This window comes from Diceros bicornis, chromosome 20 (genome assembly GCF_020826845.1).
Source record: "Diceros bicornis minor isolate mBicDic1 chromosome 20, mDicBic1.mat.cur, whole genome shotgun sequence".
Lineage (NCBI taxonomy): Eukaryota > Metazoa > Chordata > Mammalia > Perissodactyla > Rhinocerotidae > Diceros > Diceros bicornis.
This window is the reverse complement of record NC_080759.1, coordinates 20,861,356-20,885,680: the sequence shown is the minus strand read 5'-3', so window position 1 is coordinate 20,885,680 and position 24,325 is coordinate 20,861,356. Positions and strand designations below refer to the sequence as shown.

Sequence of the window (24,325 nt, the reverse complement as noted above, 5' to 3'; positions counted from 1 at the left end):
AAATATCTGAGACCATAGAAGATTATTTGGCTGTAAAATCCTTCGCAGAGTAACTACAGCCTGGAATAATCCTATCTGGCCTGTTAAAAAAGGTGATGGGACATGGAGAATGACTGTAGATTACAGAGAGCTAAACAAAGTGACTCCGGCTATTCAAGCTGCCGTCCCTGATTTGATTACTGATATAACAGAATCTCCTGTTAAATGGGGTGTCTCATATGACCAATTGACTGAAGAACAACAAAAACATACCTGGTTTACGGATGGTTCTGCCAAAATGATATCGAGCTCACGGAAATGGAAAGCAGTTGCCTATAACCCATCCACCCAACAAACAATTGTCACCACTGGAGATAATATGAGTAGCCAATATGCTGAACTTTATGCGGTGTATCAGGCACTTCAACAAGAACAGGGGCAACAATGTCATATATATACTGATTCATGGGCAGTGGCACAAGGTTTGGCAATGTGGATGCCACAATGGAAAAAACATGATTGGAAAATTAATGATAAAGAAATATGGGGAAAGAAATTATGGGAAGACATATGGTTATGGTGTCAAAACACGATTGTTACTGTATTTCATGTTGATGCTCACAGTTCTTTAATTTCTGCAGAACGAAAGCATAATTCTCATGCTAATCAGCTGGTGCAGATTCGTGCAACGCACAACCCAGGCTTAGCACAATGGGTCCACGAAAAGAGTGGACACTTGGGAGAACAAGCTTCATACAGGTGGGCACAACAAAGGGGAATCCTTGTCACCCATGATGATATTGCCACTGCAGTACAACAATGTCAGTTATGCCAACAGTTAAATAAATGGGGAGTTCCACACCCCTACCAAGGTCATATCCAAAAGGGATTATTTCCCACCCATACATGGCAAATAGATTTTATTGGACCATTGCCAAATTCTTGTGGATCTACTTATGCCTGCACTGCTGTTGATACATATTCTGGTTATTTATTGGCTATACCAGCTAAAGTGGCCACTCAATAGAGTGCCATAAAATTATTAGATATAATTAAGTTATATTATGGAACACCAAGGCAAATTCAGAGTGACAACGGTTCCCACTTTACAGGTAAGTTGATTCAAACTCATACCAAGGAAAATTATATAGAATGGATTTATCATATACCTTATTACCCCCAAGCTACAGGCCTCATAGAACAAATGAATGGATTGCTTAAACAACAATTGAGGAAACTTGGTCATGGCTCATTAAAGGGGTGGCACAACCATCTAAGTACTGCTCTAAATGTGTTAAATAACAGGCCACTAGGCCCTAATGAGACTCTTCTGTCAAGGTTGTTACCAGCAAAGATTACAGAAGTGGCAGCCGCCACCCATGAGCTTATGACCTTAACCTATTGGCCCCTGACTCAGTCTGCTAAACCGCCTTTTCGTGCCACGGCCGAAGCGGCTGGATTGGATTTATCTACTGTTCATTCTATTCAATTGCCCCCTAAGAAACAGTCTATAGTCCCTACTGGGATAGGGGTACAATTTCCCAAAAATACCTTTGGTTTGTTAAAAGGACGCTCTGGACTGGCAGCAAAAGGTATTAATGTACTGGGAGGAGTCATTGATCCAGATTACCAAGGAGAAATAAAATTTATATTATATAATGGTAGTGACACAGTACTAACTGTAGAGTCTGGGGAACGAGTGGGACAATTATTGGTGCTTCCCCTCCTGACTCCAAATGTGTCACAAGGACAACCTCCAAGTGAATTAACTAAAAGAGGAATGCAAAGATTTGGGTCTACAGATGGTTGGAAACCTGGAGCAAAGGTGTGGGTGACACATCCACCCAATGTGGCTCCCCGTGCTGCAGAAGTAGTGGCCCAAGGGCCCACTGCAACACTCATAGTTATGTATCCAGAAAATGAACAGTTATATCATGTTCCTAAAAATTCTGTTTCTTTGCGTGAATAGATACTCCTGCTGTGTTCGCTATGCTGTGCTGCACCTCCATGTCTGCTGCAGACCTACACACAGAGGCATTAGTTGCCTCTGTAGGACAACCTTTGACCCTGCACTGTTAGACCAACTGCTCTACACCCGTGGGACCTATAACCTGGACTATGAATGGCCGAGAAATTTGGTCTCAGAAACAGCAAGCAACTTCGCAATATCAGATAATTTCTCTATTACCCTGCCTTCTGCTACCCTCCTTGATGGGGGCTGATCTGGACTTCTACAAGCTAGTTTGTTAGGCCTAAATGTTACCTTATCTAATGTTATCTTTGATGCTGTACATGATTTGCAAGATCAAGTTAATAACGTTTCATATTCTAAGGGGTTATTTGATTGGTTACCTTGGGGTTTGGGTCCTTTATTGTGAGATAGTTTTATAATTATTGTAGTCATTGGATTTTGGATTCTTGGATGTGCCTTATGTACTTGTGTACAAAGTTCATTATCTGTGCATATGGTGTCTTATGGTTAATGGAGACGGCCACAGCCGAATATGTCTTGACATGAGTACAGCCATGTTTGGCCACTCCATTGACCTACAGCCACCAGCACAAAAAGAAATACAAAGCTGCTTTCTGTGTGGTGGGAACTGGCCTTTTCCCGGGAACTGGCCTTTCTCCCACGGAGAGAGTTGCAAGTTGTAACATTTCAAGGCTCTTGGAGCGTCGTAGCCCGGAATGGACTGGCCATCTGTGCCGGGCTGAGACGATAACCAAAGAGAACAATGCACGTACACAACTACTGGGCTGGGACGTTAGCCAGGGGGCTCAGTGCACGTACGCCACTGATAACCATTTGTGCATGGAAACACTAAATGCTTGCTCTGCAAACTCTGTAATTGCTTACTCTGAAAATTACTGATGGTATAAAAACTGCTGGAAACTGAGCCCCGGTGAGAGTTCCACCTGTGGAAGGGACACCTTGCCCAGGACGTGTGATCCTTGCCCAGCCGCGTCGATTGACAGGGCTCTCCCGGCAGTGGGGCGTGGATGTTGTGAGTAACTGATTTGATGTGAAGTAATTGATTTGATATGAAGTAATTGATTTGATGTGTTCTCTTTTCGGTCAACCTGGTGTTTCTCTTTCCGGTTGATTTGTGTCATTTTCTCTTCAGCCGATGTGGGTGTTTTCCCTTTCCAGTCGGGCTGATGTTTTTTCCTTCTAATGCTTGACCTATCTAGATCTGTTTGCAGACTATCACCTTTACTATCCTCTATATAATAAAATATACCTTCAGTCCATTTGTTTGGAGTGGAAAGTGTCTTTTACGTCTCCGATCGAATCCCCGAACCTCTCATAACAATGTGTTACAAGGGCAATCAATGCTAGTTATTTGTTCCTAATAAAATTAAAGATGACTTCATTTCCCCTTCCTTTCCTTAGTTTAGTTCTGTAATGAAATGCTTTTTAAGCATAGAATCCAATTTTGACCTTTTCTTCAGCAGATAATCTGTAATTCGTTTTACTCCTGAGCGTTACGAGTTCAACTGGTCTCCATTCTCTTGGGAGCCTCACCCTACTTCTCTAGGGGAACTGCTCCCCACTTCCTGCCGCCATCCTGCATGTGTTGAAAATGGGAGGTGGCATCAGCTTTCATGACCTTTCCAGGGCACAGTGAGTGGTCAGAGGGTGGGCACTTGACACAAAGCAGGGCCAATCAGTTCCAATTTGAAACTTTCAGTGAGGCTTCTAAGGAAAGAGGGTCTGCTCCTCTCTGGAAGGGAAGCAGGGAAAGCTATAGATATCCAAGTCCTCTGCTTTTTCAAGGAACCTAGCTTACAATAAAAAAAAAAAAAAGCAGACATAGAGAAGATTGCAGCATGGCCTCCGGGGCCAGCTCTAACCTTATGTTTTCTGAGATTTGATTACATGAGTCAGTGAAGTCCCCTTTTAACCTAAGCAGCTCAGATTGGGTTCTATTACTTATGACCAAAAGAACTTTAATCAACTTTAATCCAAGCATGCTTTACATTTCACTAACTCCCATTTGTGTTCCGCGGGCCAAAAATTTGCAGGCGCTGAGAGGAAGAGCAGATTTCCAGCTGACTGATGATGGACTCATAGCCTGAGTGTCAAGGACATGCTCTGTCCCGGTTCAGATGCCCTTGGCACTCATGATTACCTTACATGCTGTTGACTTTCTCCTGCAAGCACCTGCACCTCTCTGCATGGGGGATTACTCTATGTCCAGAAACATGCTTGGCCCATGTATGCCCAAGGCAGGTCGGAAGGGAATGCTCACAGGAGCAGCCCTCAACCAGTGACAGAGGGACTCAGTGGGCAAATATCCAAGCTTCCGTGCTCTGGGGCAGGACAACTCTGAAGGGGGCTCTAAACAGTTTCCTAGAGGACTGAGCTCTTCTTGCCCACAACAGTAACCTGCTCATTAATGTGGGTACATGGGGGAACCTGTGATTATATGCAAATAATCACAAAGCCAGAAAGTGTGGGGGTTGGAAGGAGCTTCTGAGACCTCCAGATCTAGAAACAGCAGTGTCATGGTTAAGAATGTGGCCACTGGCTTTGTGTCCATTTTCCTTGAGTGCCCCAAGACAAGTCCTTTAGCCTCTCTGGGCCATGATACCATGATACCATGGCTGCCACATTGTTTCTTGTCTGCAAAATGGGCATAATGGTAGTTCCTACCTCATATGGTTGTTGTGAGGATTAATTAAGGTTTTTTGAGGCCCAAGCTTGGAGCCAGGAACCAAAGGAGCAGAGCAGAGAGATCCCACCAAAATCTGCAGTGGTTTTGTGCCTAATGTGGATGAGTCCAACACCCTCATTTTATACAGCTCTTTTCTCCTCGCTGGGTCCTTTAGCTTCAAACTAAATTAGAACAGGATTTCAGATTAGCTCAAAGAGTCTGGCTAGGGGGTCCCTAGACCTCTCACAAGAACCCTTAAAGCTGCCTGGGCTGGTGTAATTCTGCCCCTGGCCTCTCTCATCTACATCTTCTATTTCCTTTGTGCCCTCCTCCCTCCCCTCTGTAAAATGCTGTGCACTTTATCGGTGTTGTCTGACTGGCAACCAAGAAATGAGCGAGCAGCTAAAAGGGGAACCTGCTGAAAAAGGATTGATTTCCCAGGTCTGCGCAAACCTTTTGCTCTGAGCCATTATGGTTCTCTCACCATTTACAGCTCAGCATAAAGTAAACACAAACTGGACCTCTGTTTCTTCCTTCTTCTTCTTATTTTTTTTTTACTTATTTTGTTTTTGTGAGGAGGATCAGCTCTGAGCTAACATCCATGCCAATCCTCCTCTTTTTGCTGAGAAAGACTGGCCCTGGGCTAACATCGGTACTAATGTTCCTCCACTTTATACCGGACGCCGCCACGCCATGGCCTGACAAGCAGTGCATCGGTGCACGTCCGGGATCCGAACCCACGCCACCAGTAGTGGAGTGCGCACACTTAACCACTACGCCACGGGGCAGGCCCCATTTAAAACATGGGGATCGCACCAAATCTCTACAGTCCTTCCAGCTTTACCATTCTTAGGCTCAAATTCTAGACAAGTGGAAAGTCTCTCCATGAGGAATGTGAGTTAATAAGCACAGAAGTTGGCTCCACCTCGGGCTGGCTCTGTCATAAAAGTCTGCCTGGGGCTGAAAGGCCAGTTCAGCTCAGGCTGATCGAGGCATGCAGAATTTCTCGCATGGGCTCAGATATCTACATAAATTTAAAAGCACAAGCAGTGCAGAACAAGATTCCCCAGAGTGTCACCAGTGTCTCCCAAGGAGCCTCTGCTCAAACATCATCCCTGGTTAAGAACACAGACTTGGTGCCTTGAAAGACCTGAGCGCAACCCCAGCTCATATACTAGTAAGTGACCTTTGGCAAATCTCTCAATTGTCCCAACTTCAGTCTCCTCATCTGTAAAATGAAGATAATAATGCTGATCCCATAGATGGGTTGTGTGGTTTAGCCAGCTCATGAGAACTGAGTGTTGAGCATGGGGCCTGGCTCATGGAGAGAAATCATTGTTATACGTGGGAGCCCAGCCAGGCCCATGGGGCTTCTCTGGCCAGTCTCTGAGCATCCCTGGCTAGATGCACACTCCTAAGAATGAGCTATCTTTTATTTTTCCTTCAGGATTGAAGACTGACTTATTTTCCTTCTGTGGGTTTAGCCATATATACTGGTAAAGACTACTTGTGTTATCCATGTTAGTAATCTCCAGCATCCCGCCGATGCCCATAGTAGTGCTGATTTTCTTGGAAGTGAAGAACTCCGGACCAGATGGGTGGGAGTTGTGGCTCCGCCTCTAGATGTATGACAAGTCGCATACCCTAGGCCAGCTTCAGTTTCTCCCCCTATAAAATGAAAGTGTTGGATTAAATGATCTGTAAATTCCCTCCAGGCTCAAAATGTTATGATTCTAATTTGTCATCATTGGCATCAGGACAGCTCTGCCATTTAAATAGAGCTCTTTTAATTAGCGCACAGAGGAACTTGAAATGTTTGAATTTCTTTACTCAAATCAGGGCGGTGATTGCTAATAAACTTGCAGCTTTTAATTTAGAAAAATCATTCAAAATGTCAAAAAGAGACTAGAAATTATCTCCCTGTAGAACACCACTTGCTCATCTACTTTAACTTAGTTCCAACCTATCACTTAAATGCTTCAAAGACTGAATGTGGGTTCTGGCCAATTTCCATAGCAGTTAAGATGGCTCTAGAATAATGAGAAATTAAAATGGTCAGTTGTTAGGGAAAGCCCAATTGTAAATACGACTCTAAGGACCTTTCCTTACAGTGTCTGGTCAGGAAATCTACCCACATAAGGATCATACTCAAATCGAGTCATTTTGACTGGCACTCACTTGCTATGTCCCAGCAACAATATTCTATTCAAGTATTAACCTAACCACTGTTCCACTCAGAAATGAAGATATAGAGAACAGAGAATGAATATAGAGATGTGCCTTCATTCAACAAATATTCCGTGCACTCTTCCAAATGCAAAAGGCATGCAAAAGATGTCATGGTGCAAACAGAGATGAATTAGAGCCCCTGCTTTCAAGGAAGTTACAATATAGAGAGGAGTATAAAACATATACAGCAGTAATTTTAGTAAAGGTGAATTAGAAATCGGATCCAAAATTCTCTTCTCTGGAGCTGTCCAACCCATAAATCTTTGATGACGTGACCAGCTTAAGCAGCCATGTCTGATTTACATGACCCCTCACCCTCTGACCCCACATGTTTGGACCAGGGTGCGTTCCTGGTCTGAGGGGCATCACCTTGGGGAACAAGAGTGTCAGAGATAATTCTTTCTCAAACTTTCAACAAAGAGACATTGAGTGCAACGATTTTGTGGCAGTCACAGGACAGTAAGTTATGTGCAGATGGCTCCTTAGTGAGCACCAGCCGAAGACCCATGTCCACCAAAGTTATGGAGGAAGAGAGACTATGAGTCAACAGACAAAGCCACCTGCCTTTGTCTCAGTCTTTGCAGAGAGGAGATTGGCATCATGTGTCAGAGAAAAGCTGATTAGAAGGAATAGTCAGAGTCATAGACAGCAGCTACCTGTTGGCTTTCTTGTTCCCATGAAGCCCAGATGTAGTTCCTGAATTTTCTTTTCCGTGAGATTCTTTTGGGTGCTTTTGATAAATCCAAACTTTATTAGAGCTAGTATACAACTCTAGCTTCACAAATTAAGGTATGCATGAATGGTAATTTTCTATATTTTTCCAAAACTCAACTGATTTCTGTTTTGACCTCCCAATTTGCTGTGGATGTAAAACTGTATCTCACTCAGTCAATTGAAGTTTTCTCCCTCGCATCTCCCACCCCCAAGTTGTGTTGAAATTCCATGGGACTTATGTAGTGCCAGGACAGAGATGACTGGGAGATGGAGTGTGGCAGTTATCTGCTCCTCAATGCCCTCTGAGACATTCCTCACCCCATGTGGTCTTTTGATGTCAGTCCATGCGGACTCCGTAGAAACAGCCTCATTCCCGCCTGAATGGCCAGGTGACGTGCCAGCAACCTTTTCTGTTTCTCCCAAGCCACTTTGAATGTTCTCAGCGCACTCCTAGTGTAGATACTCTCCGTGAGGCTGGGTAAGGCCTTAGCTGCCAAGTTTACCACACAGACATTTTCTCTCCTGGGGTCTTACTGTCTTCCTGGGGCCCATAAATCTACATATAGGATTTGGACTACTTCCATGGGGCCCTGCCTTTCTTTAGGACCCACCAATGTCGTCACTCTGACCACTTCCCCTGACTGTCCTGTCCCCCAACCCAGGAAGTCCTTTTCCTCTCAGCCTGCTGGGTAGTAAGAAGGAAGGAAGACTGAATAGACCAAGATGGTGTTGTAGCCACTCAGCAAAACAGGATATGAAATCATGAGTTTGATTATTGAAAAAGTTATCATTCTTGCAAATCTGAGATGTAGACTGGGATTTGTATTTGCCACGTTAAGGAGCCTATCTAGGAATGCTAAGAATTCTCATGGAGTCTCCCTTACTCCCACACTAGTTTAAAGATGTTTAAATTTGAGCCAATTTCTTTGAGGCAACGGCTGTGACTTCAGTGGGAGTTGATGTTTGAAAGTGAGGCGGGCTGTCAGAAGTTACTGCTAGCTTCAGAAATACCAGTAGTTAAAAGAAAATCTCAGGATACTTTAAATCTCCTGGGAAGTCAACAGAACAAAGGAAAACAAGGGTAAATGAAGCCTTGTTAGAATTTGCTGCAGAAATTAAATGCTCTGAGTTCTAGGAAGCTGCTTAAGAGTCAGGGATATCTTTAGGGTGTCTGTCAAGGATTCTGAATTTCTTAAAAAGAACATCTTTGTAGGGGGAGCAGAGCAATTCCAGCTCTTTTAGGTGTCTGATCCCAATTCCAGTGTGTGTGGAGAGGGTGGATTCCACACAAACAATTTTCAGACACCAGCAGGGTGTCCAAGAACTCAACTCAATTCTGATACTATCTACCCAGAGATAGCATCCGATTCCACAGATAAAGGGTTGAGTCCTACAAGATGAATGTCTACCCCCAGCAACACACACACACCCTTCAGATGCCAGTTGCAAGCCCAGGCTGTTACCTGTACTTCTGACCAACCAGCTACAGACTGAAGGTTCCAACAACCTCTTCCTTGGACTTCAGACTCCAGTCACAAGTCCAGGTTGTTCCCTGTACTTCTGATTGGCTGGCTATAAATCAGAGGTTTTCACGACCCCCTCCTTGAGTTCAATTAATTTGCTTACAGCAGCTCACAGAACTCAGAGAAACATCTTACTTACTAGGTCACCAGTTTATTTCAAAGGATATAACTCATGAATAGCCAGATGGAAGCGTTGCATAGGGCAAGGTATGTGGGAAGGGGCGAGGAGCTGCTAGGCCGTCTCCGGGTGCACCACTCTCTCAGCACCTCCATGTGTTCACCAACCCAGAAGTTCTCTGAACCCTGTCCTTTTGAGTTTTTTATGGAGGCTTCATTACGTAGGCATGATTGATTAAATCATTGGCCATTGGCGATTGATTCCAACCTCCAGCTCCCTCCCCTCCCTGGAGGTCAGGGGAGTGGGACGGAAAGTTCTAAACCTCTAATCACACGGTTGGTTTGCCTGGCAACCAGCCCCCATTCTTAGGTGGGATCCAAAAGGATCCCATGTCATTAACCTAACAAAAGGCACCTTTATGCCTCTCATCACCTAGGAAATTTCAAGGGTTTTGGGAGCTCTGAGCCAGGATCTGTGGCTGATAACCAAATATATATGAGAAATATATTTGGGTCATATCAATGACCCAAATATATATTTCTTCTAAATCACAATATCACACCAGCTGAACCAACTACCTCCAACAGCCAAGAGGTCCCTTGTTACCCTGCAAAACCCACACAGTTTATGCCACACTAACATGAGCGTGGTGGCCTGGAACACATGCAGAATCTTCTGTCCAGCCCAGAGGAGAGCTCTGCCTAGCTCCAAAGTGATTATTTCAAGGTAGCTGCTCAGAGTAGAAAAGGAGAAATGTTCTCCAAGTGTGAAAGTGCAAATGTTTTCTGCTGTTCCTTGACTTGTAGGAATATAAACACTTTATGGTAGATTCTACTCCAAAAGAGAACCCTCAGCTAATAATGTAGAAGCTGGGGCATATTTGGTGGGGGAGCCAAGGGGACTTGGAAACCAGAGGAGGAGTGGAATGGGGCCAGTCTGATTCTGTGGGTACCTAGGCTCATTCAGCCCCTTTTCCCCAAGAGGTCAAAGAGCCCCCAAGGCCCAAATAGTAACTGTAAGGAAGGGAGGGAGGAATAATACAGCTAACCAGCAGTTTGGGTAATATCCCCATCATTTAGAGAGACAGTTTTTCCTGTAGGCTCTATAACCCCTGACTGGGTGAGTGGTGAGAGGTTCAAATCCCAGCTCCACCGTTCAGCAAGGCAGATAACTTCTCCTTTGTGCCTCAGTTTTATTATCTGAAAAATGGACATGGTGTAGTACCTACCTCCATAGGGATGTTGTAAAGTTAAATGAGATGGTCCATGTAATGGGCTTGGCACATGATGGTTGGCTGCATTTTGGACTGCTACCTATTCCTGTTGCCTTTAAGCAAAGTGAGAAATCCCTTCCTTGAAGAACACTGTTCAAAGACATGCAAAGACCAAGGGGAAAAGGAAATAGCTGGGTGTGGAGGGAGGCAAGGATTTGTTTCACTTAGGAAAATATTACTCTGCCACTCTAGTTGGTTTGCAAGGAACAGAACCCCACTAAAAGGGCCTTAACTAGAAGATAAGCCTGTATATTATGGATGTATGATGGTGTACATGAGGGGAACAAGAGCCCTTTTTGGTATTTGAGCTGGACTTTGAAGAATGCGTCAATGGATATTGTGAAAGAGCCCAGGAGGAAAAAGGGCACGAAGGCCTGGTGCTCCAGCCTGTTATTTCCTCCTTGGGAGGCAGCTCTGTTCCAGGGATAACAGGAGAAGGATAGAGCTCCGAGAGGGAGGAGGGTAACATCTCAGAATGTCAGGAGTTTGTGTAACTTCTCAAGTTTGTTCAGTTTATCCCCATCAAGGACACATGGGTTTTTCCCCACCAGCAACACACTCTTTGTGTGTCTAGTTATCCATCCCTTTCTTGAGTTATGAGTTTCCTAGGGATTGTCAGGAGACAAACTGGGGGCCAAGCGAGGACCTCTCTTCATCACATGATTGGTGATTCAAAGTCCTCACTTGACACCAACTGAAGGAAAGGTGAACTGGGACCCTGAGCATGGGCACTGGGAGGGTCCTCTCAAGTGGAGACTGGGAGGTCCATGGACAGGCTCAGCTCCTCCATCCTTGGCCAGCGCCCCCCACCTGGCAGACCCCCCTTCTTTTTTTTTCTCTCCTATCCCCATCTCCCCAGTCCAAGATAACCTCTCAATCTGGAGAGGAATCTGCTCTCTCCCCTCTGCTTTGGGCTGTGCCTCTGTTCATTGCCTCTGCAGAGGGAGGCGGCAGTGGGCAGAGGACAGAGCCTGTGCATTACCGTAGTTTCTGTGTTCCAAAGAGCCTAAACCCTTATGGGAACGTAATTCATAGGCACAAAAACAACTACCTGCTTGAATGGCAAATGAAAGGGTGCCCACAAAGACAAAAACTTTAAATGAATATCTCGAACTTTATTTCAGCCACTTCTGGTAACAGGACAAGATCGTGGGTCAGGCTGATGGCCTGTCCTTCCCTACTTCTAGAATCTAGTCCTCAGCTCAAAGATTTGGAATTTAGGAGCATCTGAACCTTGATTTCAGTTTATTCAGGGACTGGTCATGGGGCTTAAATTCATAGGAAGTCTGGTTTATAGTCAAAGAGAGAGGAGGAGAACCAGGAAAGCACAGGGTCTCTGAAGTTAAAAGAGGGAAGAGTTTCAAGGAGTGAGTGTGCTCTGAGACATGGGCCTAGGAAGAGCCTGTTGGCTCTGGTGTGAGGGTGGGCTCTGGTAATGCCTGGAGAACTGTCTCTGCAGAGGGTGTGGACAGAAGTCAGTTGGCAAAGGGTTAATAAAGAAATGGGGGATGACCTGGAAGCTGAAGGTGTGATACACACATGAGGAATCTAGCTTCAAAAAACCTTCATGTTATCATTTCTTGTTTTGCTGTCAGCAACAAATAGTTTAACATTGAAGGAATGTAAAAAATTATGAAATGACATAACTTGTTGCAATTTTGAGGATCAAGCCACCATCTGCATTGCAAAACCTATATCAAAAAAATGAGAAGGCTGGGCTAGCTGGTCTCTGAGGTCCCTGCCAGCTCTGACATTCCACAAGGCCTTGAATAAATGAGCTTTTACAGAGGCCTTTCAGTAACAGAGCACACAAAGGTTGCTCTTGTCTTCAGCCACAATGGGAATTCTTGTAACCTTCCCACAACTGGTGAACCCTCCGCTTCGACTGCCTCGTCTCCTGCTTAGTGCTCAGAACAGAGTCTTCTTGAGGCCACGGGCTTCAACGTGAAGCCACCCACCAAGCGATGAGGGGTCCACAGGGCCAGCTCTGAGTGGTAAGCTGCTCCCCACAAGCCTACCCACAGGACCTGTGTGGAGTCAGGCCCCACACAGAAGCCCTGCTCTGAGCCCCAAAGCTCCAGGGTAGTTTATGGCCATTTAATATGTCCACAGGACGCCTGTGGACTTCTCAGCAACTGGAAAATCAGAGATTGCCACCACCACCCTTCCCCACTGAACAGCCCCAGGAGCTCAGACACAAGACCAACAGGCACCAGGCCTCGTTAGGGGAAGACACTTTTCTGCCAAACTTGCATTTCTAACACAAAGCCACGTTCTGGTAATCCTAGTTAAAGAAATATGAGAAGCCACAGGAAACTAGTTTTGGCTACCTTAGAACTATAAAATTGATTTTAAATTGTTGAACTCTGCCTCCCAAAGAACCATTTACTGCTGCATTTGGCCTCCCCCTTATGCAAGTTACACATGTGACTCAGTCCTACCTTCACCCCACAACTGGGTGAGACTTGAAAAAAGAAATGTATGCTAAAAAGACCCCTTGGCCACGTGGTTCCTCCAGATCCAGAGCACTGAGGATATTCAAGTCAAAAATAAAGAACATCACCAGCTTTTCCACAGCCCCTTCTCACACGTGCTCATAGTCATGTGCCTTTGGTGCCATCTGCAGGAAGTAGAAACAGCCAAGTATTTTATATCTTCATATGATGTTAGTTCATCCTAATATACTACTGGCAATTGACCATGGAGGAGACGACGAATGAGCAGCCTAAGAGAGGTACCAAGAGAACCAGGGAAGTCTAGTTTCATGGAGGCTGAGGGAGTCAACATTAGGAACACTCAACAATGCTAAAGGCATCAAGAGAAGTCGAATAAGATAAAGATGAAAATCATCCAGTGGTTTCGGCCACGTGGATAAAGCTAATCTTGATGAGAGTAGCTTTAATAACTCAGCAGGAGACAGAAATTATATGAATGGATGGGACACAAAGAAGAGGAGACATCATATGCAGATGTGCACGTGGAGTTTGGATAGAAGAACAGGAATGATGTTAGACTATAGGAAGAGAGGAACATAATATCAGGAAAGGGATTTTTAGGATTAGAGCTTGCATTTAGGTGGGGAAAAGTACAGAAGGAGGGATGGAAGATTACAGGAAAGAGAAGGGATGCTAGAGGTGGATCCTGGAAGAGGCAGGAGGGAACGGGGTCCAGATACAAGTGGAGGTTTGTCCTGAACAAGAGGAGAGGAAAGGCAGATGAACTTGGGCATACAGCAAGTTTATAGGGAAAAGTGCAAGGAGTTGAGCTTGGTAGCCTCAATTTTCTCTGTGAAATGGGATGAAGGGTGTCTGCTAAGTATAGGTGGGTTCAACACGGGCCTGGAAGGTTTGGAATTATTCTTGGTCTTTATCCTAGGCCTAATTATCTTTCCCTTCCCTTTGGTTATGTAAAATTGTTCATAAGTAGGTTGCCCATTACTCCTGGTGTGTCTAAGACACTCCTGGTTTATGCCTATTGTCCTGGTGTAATTATTCATAGTATCCATTCACTCTCAACAATGTCCCAGTTGGAACAATAAATTATATGGTGCCATAAATCAATTGCCACTAGTACACTAGGATGAACTAATACCATATGAAGATATAAAATACTTGGCTATTTCTACTTCCTGTATATTATATATATATAGAGAGAGAGAGATTGGTGTTTCCTCAACTGCACAATTGTGTCATTTTCTCCTGTAGTGCAGACCTCTGCACCAGATACAGAGGAGGCAAAGTAGAGTATTGACCCAGGGTTGGGATTTTTCTAGGTGGGTGAAGTGGAAGGCTGCGATTCAAGAGATTTGAAAGTTTTGATAACTGGGTAGCATGGGAATAATGACATCTCTCAGTGCTGCTTCTGGGATACACAGGTCAGAAAACAAGAACAGTTTGCAATTTTAGGCATCTCCCAGAGTAAAGCCACCATCCTCCCAATAGCCCACAAGGCCCACGTGACCTGCACCCATCTCCAACCCTCTACAGCCTTCCTCTCATTTACTCCTCTGTGGAAAAGAAGACCACGGCCTCAGAATTTACAATGAAGACTGCATTGCAGGAAGGAGGGAGGGAAGTGCCTAGAAGCTGGGTGAACACCAGAGCCCAGATCCTTAACGTGACAAAATGACAGACTTTCTTTTACATACTGGTATAACCTAAGACACGCCCCCCACCACCCGAGAACTGCCTTCTGCATCTGGAGGGGTGTGGACTTTGTGCTACACAGATGGGGGTGGAGGGACCTTGTGATAGGCAAGGGAGGGGAAATCTAGGGACTACCAGAGGATGGAAAATATTGTAGTCCTGAATTAGCAAGTTTCAAAGGGCCATATGGAAGGAGTGGCGATTACGTACTTTTTAAAGAGATTGTAATGCTTCCTAGTCAAATAACAACTTATCATTTTTACTAGACTTTACTTCCTTTCTCTATTTAGCAGTTTGTGAAACTCGAAGCTTGAAGGCAACAAGACTCTAAATATGTCTAGAGTGGAGTCATAAGGAAAAGTCAACCCCAGACTAAACGACCACCCTGAGTACATTCCCTCCTCAGGGTCTTGGCATTGGCAGTTTCCTCTGCCTGCGATGCTCCTGTATCCTCATGGCCCGTCCCTCACTGCCTGCGGGTCTCTGCTTAAACATCCTCTAATTGGTGAGGCTTCCATAGTCACCTATGGAAAACAACACCTCCCTCCCACTTAACCTGCTTTATTTTACTCCATAGCGTTTATCTCCGCCTGACATACATGCGTCCTTATTTACTGTCTGCCTTCCTACGCTGTGTGGGAACTCCATGTGGCAGGGACTTGGTTTGGACACCGCTGTAACTCCAGTGCCGATAACAGTGCTTGGGCTGTAGTAGGTTTTCAATGACTATTTGCTGAATGAATGAATAAATGAATGAGTGGTTACTAAGCATATTAATGCAGTGTCTGTTTTCATGGAATTTTGATAAGTCCTCATGACAAAAATTGGGGAGATATTCTAAGAGAGTAACTAAATCTTGATCTTTACAATATGAGTAGGTGAGTTGCCTCTTTCTCCCTCAGGAAAATCTGTGGGGCAGGGAAGCTATGCTCAGTTTCTGAGATCAAGGGCATAAAAGAAATATTAATATTTAAAAACCAAAACAAAGACAAAAAACCCTGTGGAGCAGGCAGTATTGTCAAACCTACATTGCAGATGAAGAAATTGACACTGAGATATAGAGCAGTATTAGCTCAAGATCATCCAACTGATGAGTCTCAATCCTAGGATTCAAGTCTTCTGACTCCAATTCCATCTTGTTTCTATAGCCCAGTGCACCTCCCTTCCTATAACACAGAGAAAAGATGTCTTTTGAGAAAAGTGTCTCCTTTCACTGGCTCCACTTCCCCAGCCCAAAGGTTTCTCTGAAACCCTTTTTGGCCAGCTCTCACCTGGCTTCCTCATCCCTGGTTCTCTGTTCTTGTCATGGTCACCAGGATCGCCAGTCCCCACATCCAATGGCTCCTCTCCCTTCTCATCTTACCCTACCTTCAGTAGCATTTAAGTCGACTACTCTCTCCTTGAAACCCTTCCTTTCTTGACTTCCATAAAACACAGGCTCCTGGGTAGCCTCCTACTTCAGTAACCACACCTGCGCAGTCTCCTTTGCTGGCTCCTTGTGCTCTAAGCAATCTCTGCGTGCTGCCATGCCTCAGGGCTCAGCCCTGCCTCCTCTTTGCTCCATCTACAAACTCTTTCCCATCCCTTGGTTTTAAGTACTATGTGGAAATCACTCTCAAATTCATATCTCTCCTTCTGACATTCCCCCTGGGTTTCAGCCTTATTTGTGTTTACAAAAGTCTTGTTATGGACTGAATGTTTGTGTCCCCCCAAAATTCATATGTTGAAATGCTAACACCCAATGTGATGGTATTAGGAGGTGGGGCCTTTGGGAGGTGATTAGGTGATGAGGGTGGAGCCCTGAGGAATAGGATTAGTGCTCTTATTAAAGAGACAGGAGAGCATGTCCTCCTCTCTCTCTGCCCTGTGAGGATGCAACAAGAAAGCTGTCTGCAAACCAGAAAGGGAGCTCTCACCAGACCCTAGATCTGCCAGTGCCCTGGTCTTGAACTTCCCAGCTGTTTGTTATTTAAGCCACCCAATCTCTGCTATTTTATCATAGCTGCCTGAGCTAAGACAAGCCTACTTGCCATCTTCTCTTGGATGTCACATAGACATCTCAAAATTAATGTGACAAAAATGGAGCCCTTTATTTCTGCCCCAAGCCTGATCCTCCTCTCATCTCCCTCATCTCTATAAATAACACAACCACCTACCCAGTGGTTCAAGTCCAAACCTTAGGAATCAACCTTCATTCACCTCTTTTTCTCAAATCCAAAGTTCTGTGGCTCTACCTCTAACCATGACCTGAATCAGTCTGCTTCTCTCCACCTCTACTGCTGCCCTGATCTACGTCACCGTCATCTCTGTGTTATGCCCCCAGGGTCTGGAACAATGGCTGACACATGGCAGGTCCTCAATAAATATTGGATGAAGGAATGGAATCAAATTTTTTTCAATTTGGAGGTATCAGTTTGTTGGTTTCATAGGAGAATACTTGAGCGCCAGGAATTCCTTTTACAACAAAACTCAGAGACTCCAAAAGAAATTTAGATGCCAGTAAAGTATATATCCTAATACCCCAAAATGCCAATCCTGCCCTTGCTCCCGTAGGACACTGCTATTTCTCTGCTATCTTCATGCTTTCTCGTAGTGAAAACCTGCTCTGAAGAAAGGAGCTGGAATTCCCCATATAGGAATGTGTCAGTTATAGCCACTTCAAGGACTGTCCTCTCAGAGCATTTCAGAGCAAAGCCTGAAAGTGAAGAAAGAAAGTCAAAGCAGAGAGGAGCCAGTGAGGATTCTCTTCTATTTCCTGTAAGGGGCAGCTCTGGAGACTCAGGGCTATGTAAGGCACTTCCTTCAGCCAAGATTAGTCCATCGGCACAAACCACACGGAAGTTCCTTGTAGGCCCCACAGTTATAGGAACAGTTGCTAAAACTGTGGGACGTGGCATTGTGAGTGACACCATCAAAATATACCTGGGTTTCTCTCGTTTCTCTAGCCCTGTAACCCTGTCGTCTCTCCTTCCTATTCAGTAATTGGATTACAGTTTCTGTTTTTACATCAGGAGAGAGAAGAACACCTATCTAGAGGGAAATCTGACTCAACAACCTATGGGATGAGGAGTTAATATTCCTGTTTCTCTTCCTCTTCTACTGGTAAGAGAGTCAGGACTAAAAGCCAAGTCTCTCTGAAGCCAGTGCCCTCAGCCACGGTACCATCCTGCCTCCCATACCCAAAACAATGTGCCGGGCACTCTGCTGGAGCATCCGCAAGGCATCCACCGTCTTCAGCTGCTTGAAAAATGTCATTTGATGAAGCCATAGCCAAGAAACAGCTGTGAAATACCCAGAGCATCTGTTTAGGGAGACTACTGCCCTTGGCTCCTCACTGAAACTTGCTGAGAATTCAAGAGATCCTCCTGCTGGTGGCTCACTCCATCACTCACTTTATAGGATGTGGGGAGATCCCAGTGTCCCCCTCCTCAGGAAGTCTGTATTCTCAAATGAGACTTTTAAACAAAATGTCTTGACCAGATCTCCGTCCCCAGAATTGCCATCAAAGGGCTGCTTAAGCTGTTGAAAAGTGGCCTAAGTCTATTTGACCATTCAGCAAATGTCAGGTTATTTTTGGGTAATTCTCGATAGCTGATCCTCTGGTGGTTGTAAGTGGGTGGGACTAGGCATTCCCTTCACCACAACCTCACTACCAGGTGTCAGAACAACAAAAGGTACAAATTCTACCCAAAGTCACAATTCAGTCCCACAGCCTGCATGTGGCAGAAGAGGCCTCAATCTCTGCCCTGGCCACATGATCGCCCTTACATGAAAGGCCCGTTCCAAGGTGAGTTAATGCCCATCTTCAGGGTCAAGTCCAGTGACAAAGTCCTCCTTGTAGCCAACAGAAGCAGGGCCAAAGGAATTTTAGATCTGGAAAGCAGTTATTAAAGTCTCGGGCTTGACAGATTCTTAAACATCATTCATGCAAGGATAGTGAGTCCTGTACAATACTCCCAATCAAACTCTATCTCACACCATGAATTTCACCACTTAAAATTATCTGACATCCCTTATGCTAGTTAACCTGGCCTCTTAGGTTTTATTTCAATAGAGTATTTTAAGTGCCAAGAAATCTACCCTTGGGGCTTGGATTTCTGTTTAGGACTCTGCATCACTAATTAATAACCATGTGAGTTTCAAAGATTATTAATCACCTCAAGGATGAAGATCAGAGTTAACTTGTACACAAAAATCACACAATTTATACAAATTATTTTAAAGTAAATTAATCCAAAGACCACATAGCATTGACTTTCTGCTGCTACTTGCCGGGAATAAACCCTAATGCCCCTCATTCGCAGGTAGCCCTCATCTTCCTTCCAATATATAGCAATTGGCAATCAATTTCTGTCTGTCTCTGTCACTCTGTCTCTCTCACTCATACACTCTGTCTCTCACATGCACACACACACACACACAGATCTTCAACGTATTCTGTTCTTGAATTGGAAGGAACTGAGTAAATTAGGCAACAGTTGTACACTTTCATGAAGGCTCCTATTTCTCTGGCTCAGCAAAACTTCTAATTTAGTTCATCTACTCTCCATGGAGCATTTCTCAGAAACCATCAAGAACATGCGTGCAGGGAGCATGACTGGAAGGTTCAGAAAAGGCTATTTGGTCTTTGTGTGAGTTTGAGGTTTTAGATTCTACAGATGTTGCTGTGAAAATGGCATATGTAAATCTTCCAACCTACTGAGTCAGGGATTTTATGATTGATGGGCAGCTACTTCCTGGTAACACAATAAAACCCCAGGGCCCAAAAATAAAGGCTCAGAATGTTCTCCCTCCCCCACTCCCCACCCGCAATCCTCAATGCCCTCCCCACCGAAGTGCTGTGTGGGGAAGTCACCCCTCCCCCCTCATCACTCCCATACACCTTACACTGTCCTCTACTCTTGTTACCACACCAGGTTCATTTTGGCCATCGCACAAAATGCAGTCACTGAGACACTGAGTTTGCAGCAGAGAAAGGGTTTATTCACAAGGCAACCAAGTGTGGAGATGGGAGAACAAATCTCAAATCTGCCTCCTCGAAAATGAGGATTAGGGCCATTTATGGGGTAGAGGGGCAGGGTGGTATGAAGTATGGGGATAGATGATTGGAGGTAAGGAGGAGTGAGGTAATTGATGATCTGAACAAGCATAGTCAAGCTTCATGGGTCTTCATAGGACACATGTTCACAAAATGGTGGTGTTAGCACGATCTGAGGGTGGAGTTTCTAGCTCTCTAATGTCAGGTGGTTACCTATCAGACACCTGTGCAGGCCCAGTTGGTGGGTTGATGGTCTCAATTGGCCTGAACCTGACAGAGGTCCACTCTTAGTTCCTGAAAAGCAGCTCAAGCATCAGTTACCATGTATATGCCCAGGGGTCAGGGATGTTATCTATGATGAACCTAGTGGGAGTTGGGTAATATATTGCCCGAGCAGCACAGCTAACAATGGACAGGACAATAACTAAAGGTTGCAATTAATAACTGCCAAAAAAACTTTAGTTACTAGCTATCTAATCATTAATGACTAACTGTCCACTTGTTTCACTCTCATTAGCCCTGCTATGTCCTGGCAATTTGAATGCCCACATCTTTATTAATTATACAATTATGGCTAATATTCTAGATAGCCTCATGGCACCTTGCATAGTACAGGTGCTTCGCGAATCTTTGCTTCTATTTTCTCTATAGCTTGTTCATTCATTTATTCAATGATTGTTAGACTCAGAGTGGAAAACTCAAAGGTGACTTCAAAAGGGAATTTCAAGGTAGATTAGTTTTTAGGCTTGAGCTCTGCTCCATGGGAGGTTCTTTTCCAGGTATCTAGACACAGCATGGAAGTCAGATAGAGACAAGGATAGCTTTACGGGAAGTTGGTTAGGCTATAAGCTAGCCTACCCCTTCCCAAACGTGTCTCCTGGATAGAAAATGAAAATAATAATAATAATAATAACAAAACAACAAAAACAACTAGTATTTTAAGAGTGTTTGCTTTTTGCCAGGCACTGTTATAAGTGCTTTACTCATTTAATCCACATTGTAACTTTATGAGATAAATACTACTAATATCCCCAGTTTACAGATACCATGGTTCTTGGAATTCTGCTGTTAGAAATTCATTTACTAGATTTAAACTGCATCCTCTTTCAGGCAATTCTCTCATTTTAAATGGGCATGACCCTCAGCCTGATGATGCGCTGAAGTATTCCACATGAAAACAAAGCATAGTGTAAGTTAATTGACAGCGTGCCTCACCCCCTAGAAGTTTGCACTCTTTGGCGGAGCTGGAGGAGGAGGCTCTGAAGAGAGGGCACACACAGGTGCAGAAAGAGAAGGCAGATGTACAGCTATATCATATCAGACTGGAAGCCTCTCTGGGGTTTAACTGGGAAAGGACAGCTGATGTTGGCCAGGACAACTTTTGTGTCTTTGTAATGCAGTTGTCCATTGACCCCGGGCTAAGTAAGAGTATGGGAAAAGAGAATTTGAGCCTTAGAACAATGGACTGACTGATGCCTAGACCCAATATTCTGTACACAAATGGTTTTCTATCAAGGGTGATTTTTCCCCCCAAGGATATTTGGCAACGCCTGGGGATATTTTATATCATGACTGGGGATAGAGGGTAGGGGGTCAGGGGCTACTGGCATTTAGTGGGTAGAGGCCAGATAGGCTGCTACACATGCTGCAGTGCACAGGGCAGCCCCATCACCAGAAAGATTATCTGGTCCAATATATCAATGGTGCTGATGTTGAGAAACCCTGCAACACGTCTGGAGCTGTATCCGTGTGACCACAAGTCGTGTCTGGGCTTCTGGGTAGTGGAGACTGCACAGGGGCGCCCTCCAGCGGCCAGTGTGAATCATGAGCCTAAATCCCAATGAGTGTCTCCAGGTCTCATCCCTTCCCCACTGTCTGCTCAGCTTTCCGTGGAAGAGCTAGGAGGGATATCCTGTTCTTTACAAGTGCTGTCCTCTCCCCCATGCGCACAAATTTATATGAAAGAATGGAGCATGAGGCTTCTCTCTTCTTGATGAAACCTCTCTAATCTTCTAGTCTGTTAACTTTATGAAAACGGCTTTATGTGGCAAGAGAAGGGTACATAGATTCCTTCCCTGAAAAGGAAGCATGAGAACAAGGGAACACGTTTTCTTTTGTGCCAAGTAAACACCTAAATTTGGGTTTTCTCTTTCTTGGTTCTTTCAGCTTCTTTTCATCTACCAAGTCAGTGTAGCGACTTGTACTCTCATACCTAGCAGAGTGGTGTCTTCACTGCTCTCCTGGGAATATTAATGAACTTAGCAACAACAACAAAATCCTTCTGGTGTCTACGAAACCGATGAATCTCCATATTTGTGTCTGACACCCAATTGAAGTTGATCCTCCATGCTCAAAGCAATGAAGGGATATTATTAAAGCTTTTCTTTCTTATTGCTGTGGTTTTTAAGCTCTCAGATAATTGCTTTGACCCTTACGTGGAGTCTGTATAAAATGCCAAAATTATTGGGAAAGTGTAAACCTGAGGCTCATCCTAGATTCTTCCCCTGATTGACATTGTGTGAAGCAATTTGCCCTCCCAGACCCCAGACCATGTCCGCATGTGCCAAGCGAGGCCTCTGCTGACTTTTGATCAAAACCACTCATCCTGGTTGAGTGAAGGGAGGTGCAGTGCTCCCCAGTCTCTAGGGAGCTGACTCCCTGGGCCAAGTGACTAATAAAACACACATGTAACAGACACTGGACTGTCCAGCTACAGGCCTTGGCTTTCCGTCTCTCATATCAGCTGCCTTGCTATTGCACTGAGGGGTGTGAGGAGGTCTGGTGAATGATTTGCCAGCCTGTGGGAAGCTCTGACTCCATCTACTTAGAATCCTTCAAAGATTTTATGTTCAGAGTGAGCCGTGAAAACTAATGAGCAAAGTGGTTCAATCATCCCACCAGTAACTTGACCAGTGACAGACACTTCAGGGGAAACCAGAGAATTCGGCACTATTTACTACCTTGTGAAGTATAAATCATCGTGCCTTCCTAAAATTGTATGTGGAGGAGGAAGAAGGCTACGCTATGCTTAGTTTCAAAGCATTTACCTATTTTCTCAAGGTAAAATATATTGCTCAAACATCAACTCAGTGTGAATCTCTGACTCTAAGAGTGAACTCCCCCTTCCCGTGAGAATGTTCTGAGAAACCATCAACCATGCTCTAAGCATCAGTGCATGCATGTAAGTTTTGTTCTCATGGCAACGGGTAGCAAGAAACATTTCAAGTGCTCCAGGGGTCAAAGGGAGAATTTGGATAGTCATCTTAAGAGATAATAAGCCTAACTGATAGCTTTGATCATTGAAAAAATAATTTCTCAAATTTCTAAGAAACAAAGTTTCTGAAGGGTTGTCATTAGATTCAGGATCTTGAAATGGGAGGTGCCACTTGAGGGCGCCATTAGGTTTTAAGAAAAGAGCTTTCTGCTGCTTTAAAGTGCCATTTTTGGACCCAGACTATGTCCAACAAGTTCCATGAGATAAGACTGAATTAGGTCTCACTTCTAGGAAAAGGAAGGGAAAGGGTAATCTAGTCTCTTTAAGCTTAAATGAGATTAACCAAGATTCAGTTGACAAGTTCTAAGTTCCCTTTTACAAAGCTGCCTTTACCCAGCCAAACAAAATAAAAAGAGATATTGTGTTAAAAGATGCCCTGTGTATTTTTGTAGAAGAGATAGTTGCTCAAGATCAACATTCCAATGTGAAGTGAGAAAAATAGTGGGAACAAATTGCATAATAGGAGCCTTCTGACTTTACATTGGAAACCTAAGCTGTTTGGGTTCCCTGAGGAAAACTTTGCTTTACTTGAGTGTTTGAAAACTCCCAGAGAAAAGAAAAGCTGATCTGTGACCCTAGCTTCTTTATCAGCCTTTGTCTGCCTGATGCAGGTCCTATCTCAGCAGGGGACAATAGAAAATGACAGGGAGCTGAGATTCCCAAGCTTGGTGTTGCAGAGGGCTCCTGCAGCAGGGACTGCATGAAGGCTATAAAATGAATTTTAAAATTCAATAGAGTCTATCAGTGATAATGCAGAATTTTCAGAATGAGCCATTTAATAGGAAAATAAACTGAGAGTTAAAGATAACAGAGCAGAGCATCATTGATCCAAATTGGAATTTCCTCTCCTTGCCTTCCACCTAGCCCAATCTGTTCAATCTTTGGTACTCAGCGCAAGTTCTGTGGTTTCCATAGAGCCTTCTTTTATTTTTCCAAATGATCCTCTCATTGCTTAGATTTTCTCTAGTGGTTATAGTGCTCTCATTGATTCATATATAAATCCAGTCTCTCCTATTGGACTGTAAGATCCTTGAAAACAAGGAAAAAATATTATATCTTTGTAACTCCTATTGCCTGGCCCAGAGACATTTCAGGCACATAATTAATACTTTCAAATTTGCTGAGTTATCTAAAGAAAAACAAGACGAAAAAAAGTTTTCCTCCGTTTGCTTGTCTTTAGAGGAAGAAAAGATGATTTTTATTGGTGAAAAGGCTTGAGGATGTCAAAGCCTTAAAAAGAAATATGGATTAAAATTTAAAACACACACATATACATTACATTCCCTACCCTGAGGCTTTTTTTTTTATTTAAGGTAAATTATTACACAGGCAATGTGACAATTCAAGAGCTGTGTTTGAGGAAAATGAATCTAG

General features: G+C 44.2%; 1 protein-coding gene across 1 annotated transcript; it reads left to right on the top strand.

The window, feature by feature from the left end:
• Positions 1–61: 61 nt before the first annotated feature.
• Positions 62–6,097, top strand: LOC131418868 (ribonuclease H-like). Its single transcript, XM_058563451.1, has 3 exons — positions 62–738; positions 1,949–1,975; positions 6,085–6,097. The coding sequence occupies exons 1-3, from the start codon at positions 110–112 to the stop codon at positions 6,095–6,097; spliced, it is 669 nt and encodes a 222-aa protein (XP_058419434.1). The 5' UTR covers positions 62–109.
• The last annotated feature ends 18,228 nt before the right edge of the window (positions 6,098–24,325 follow it).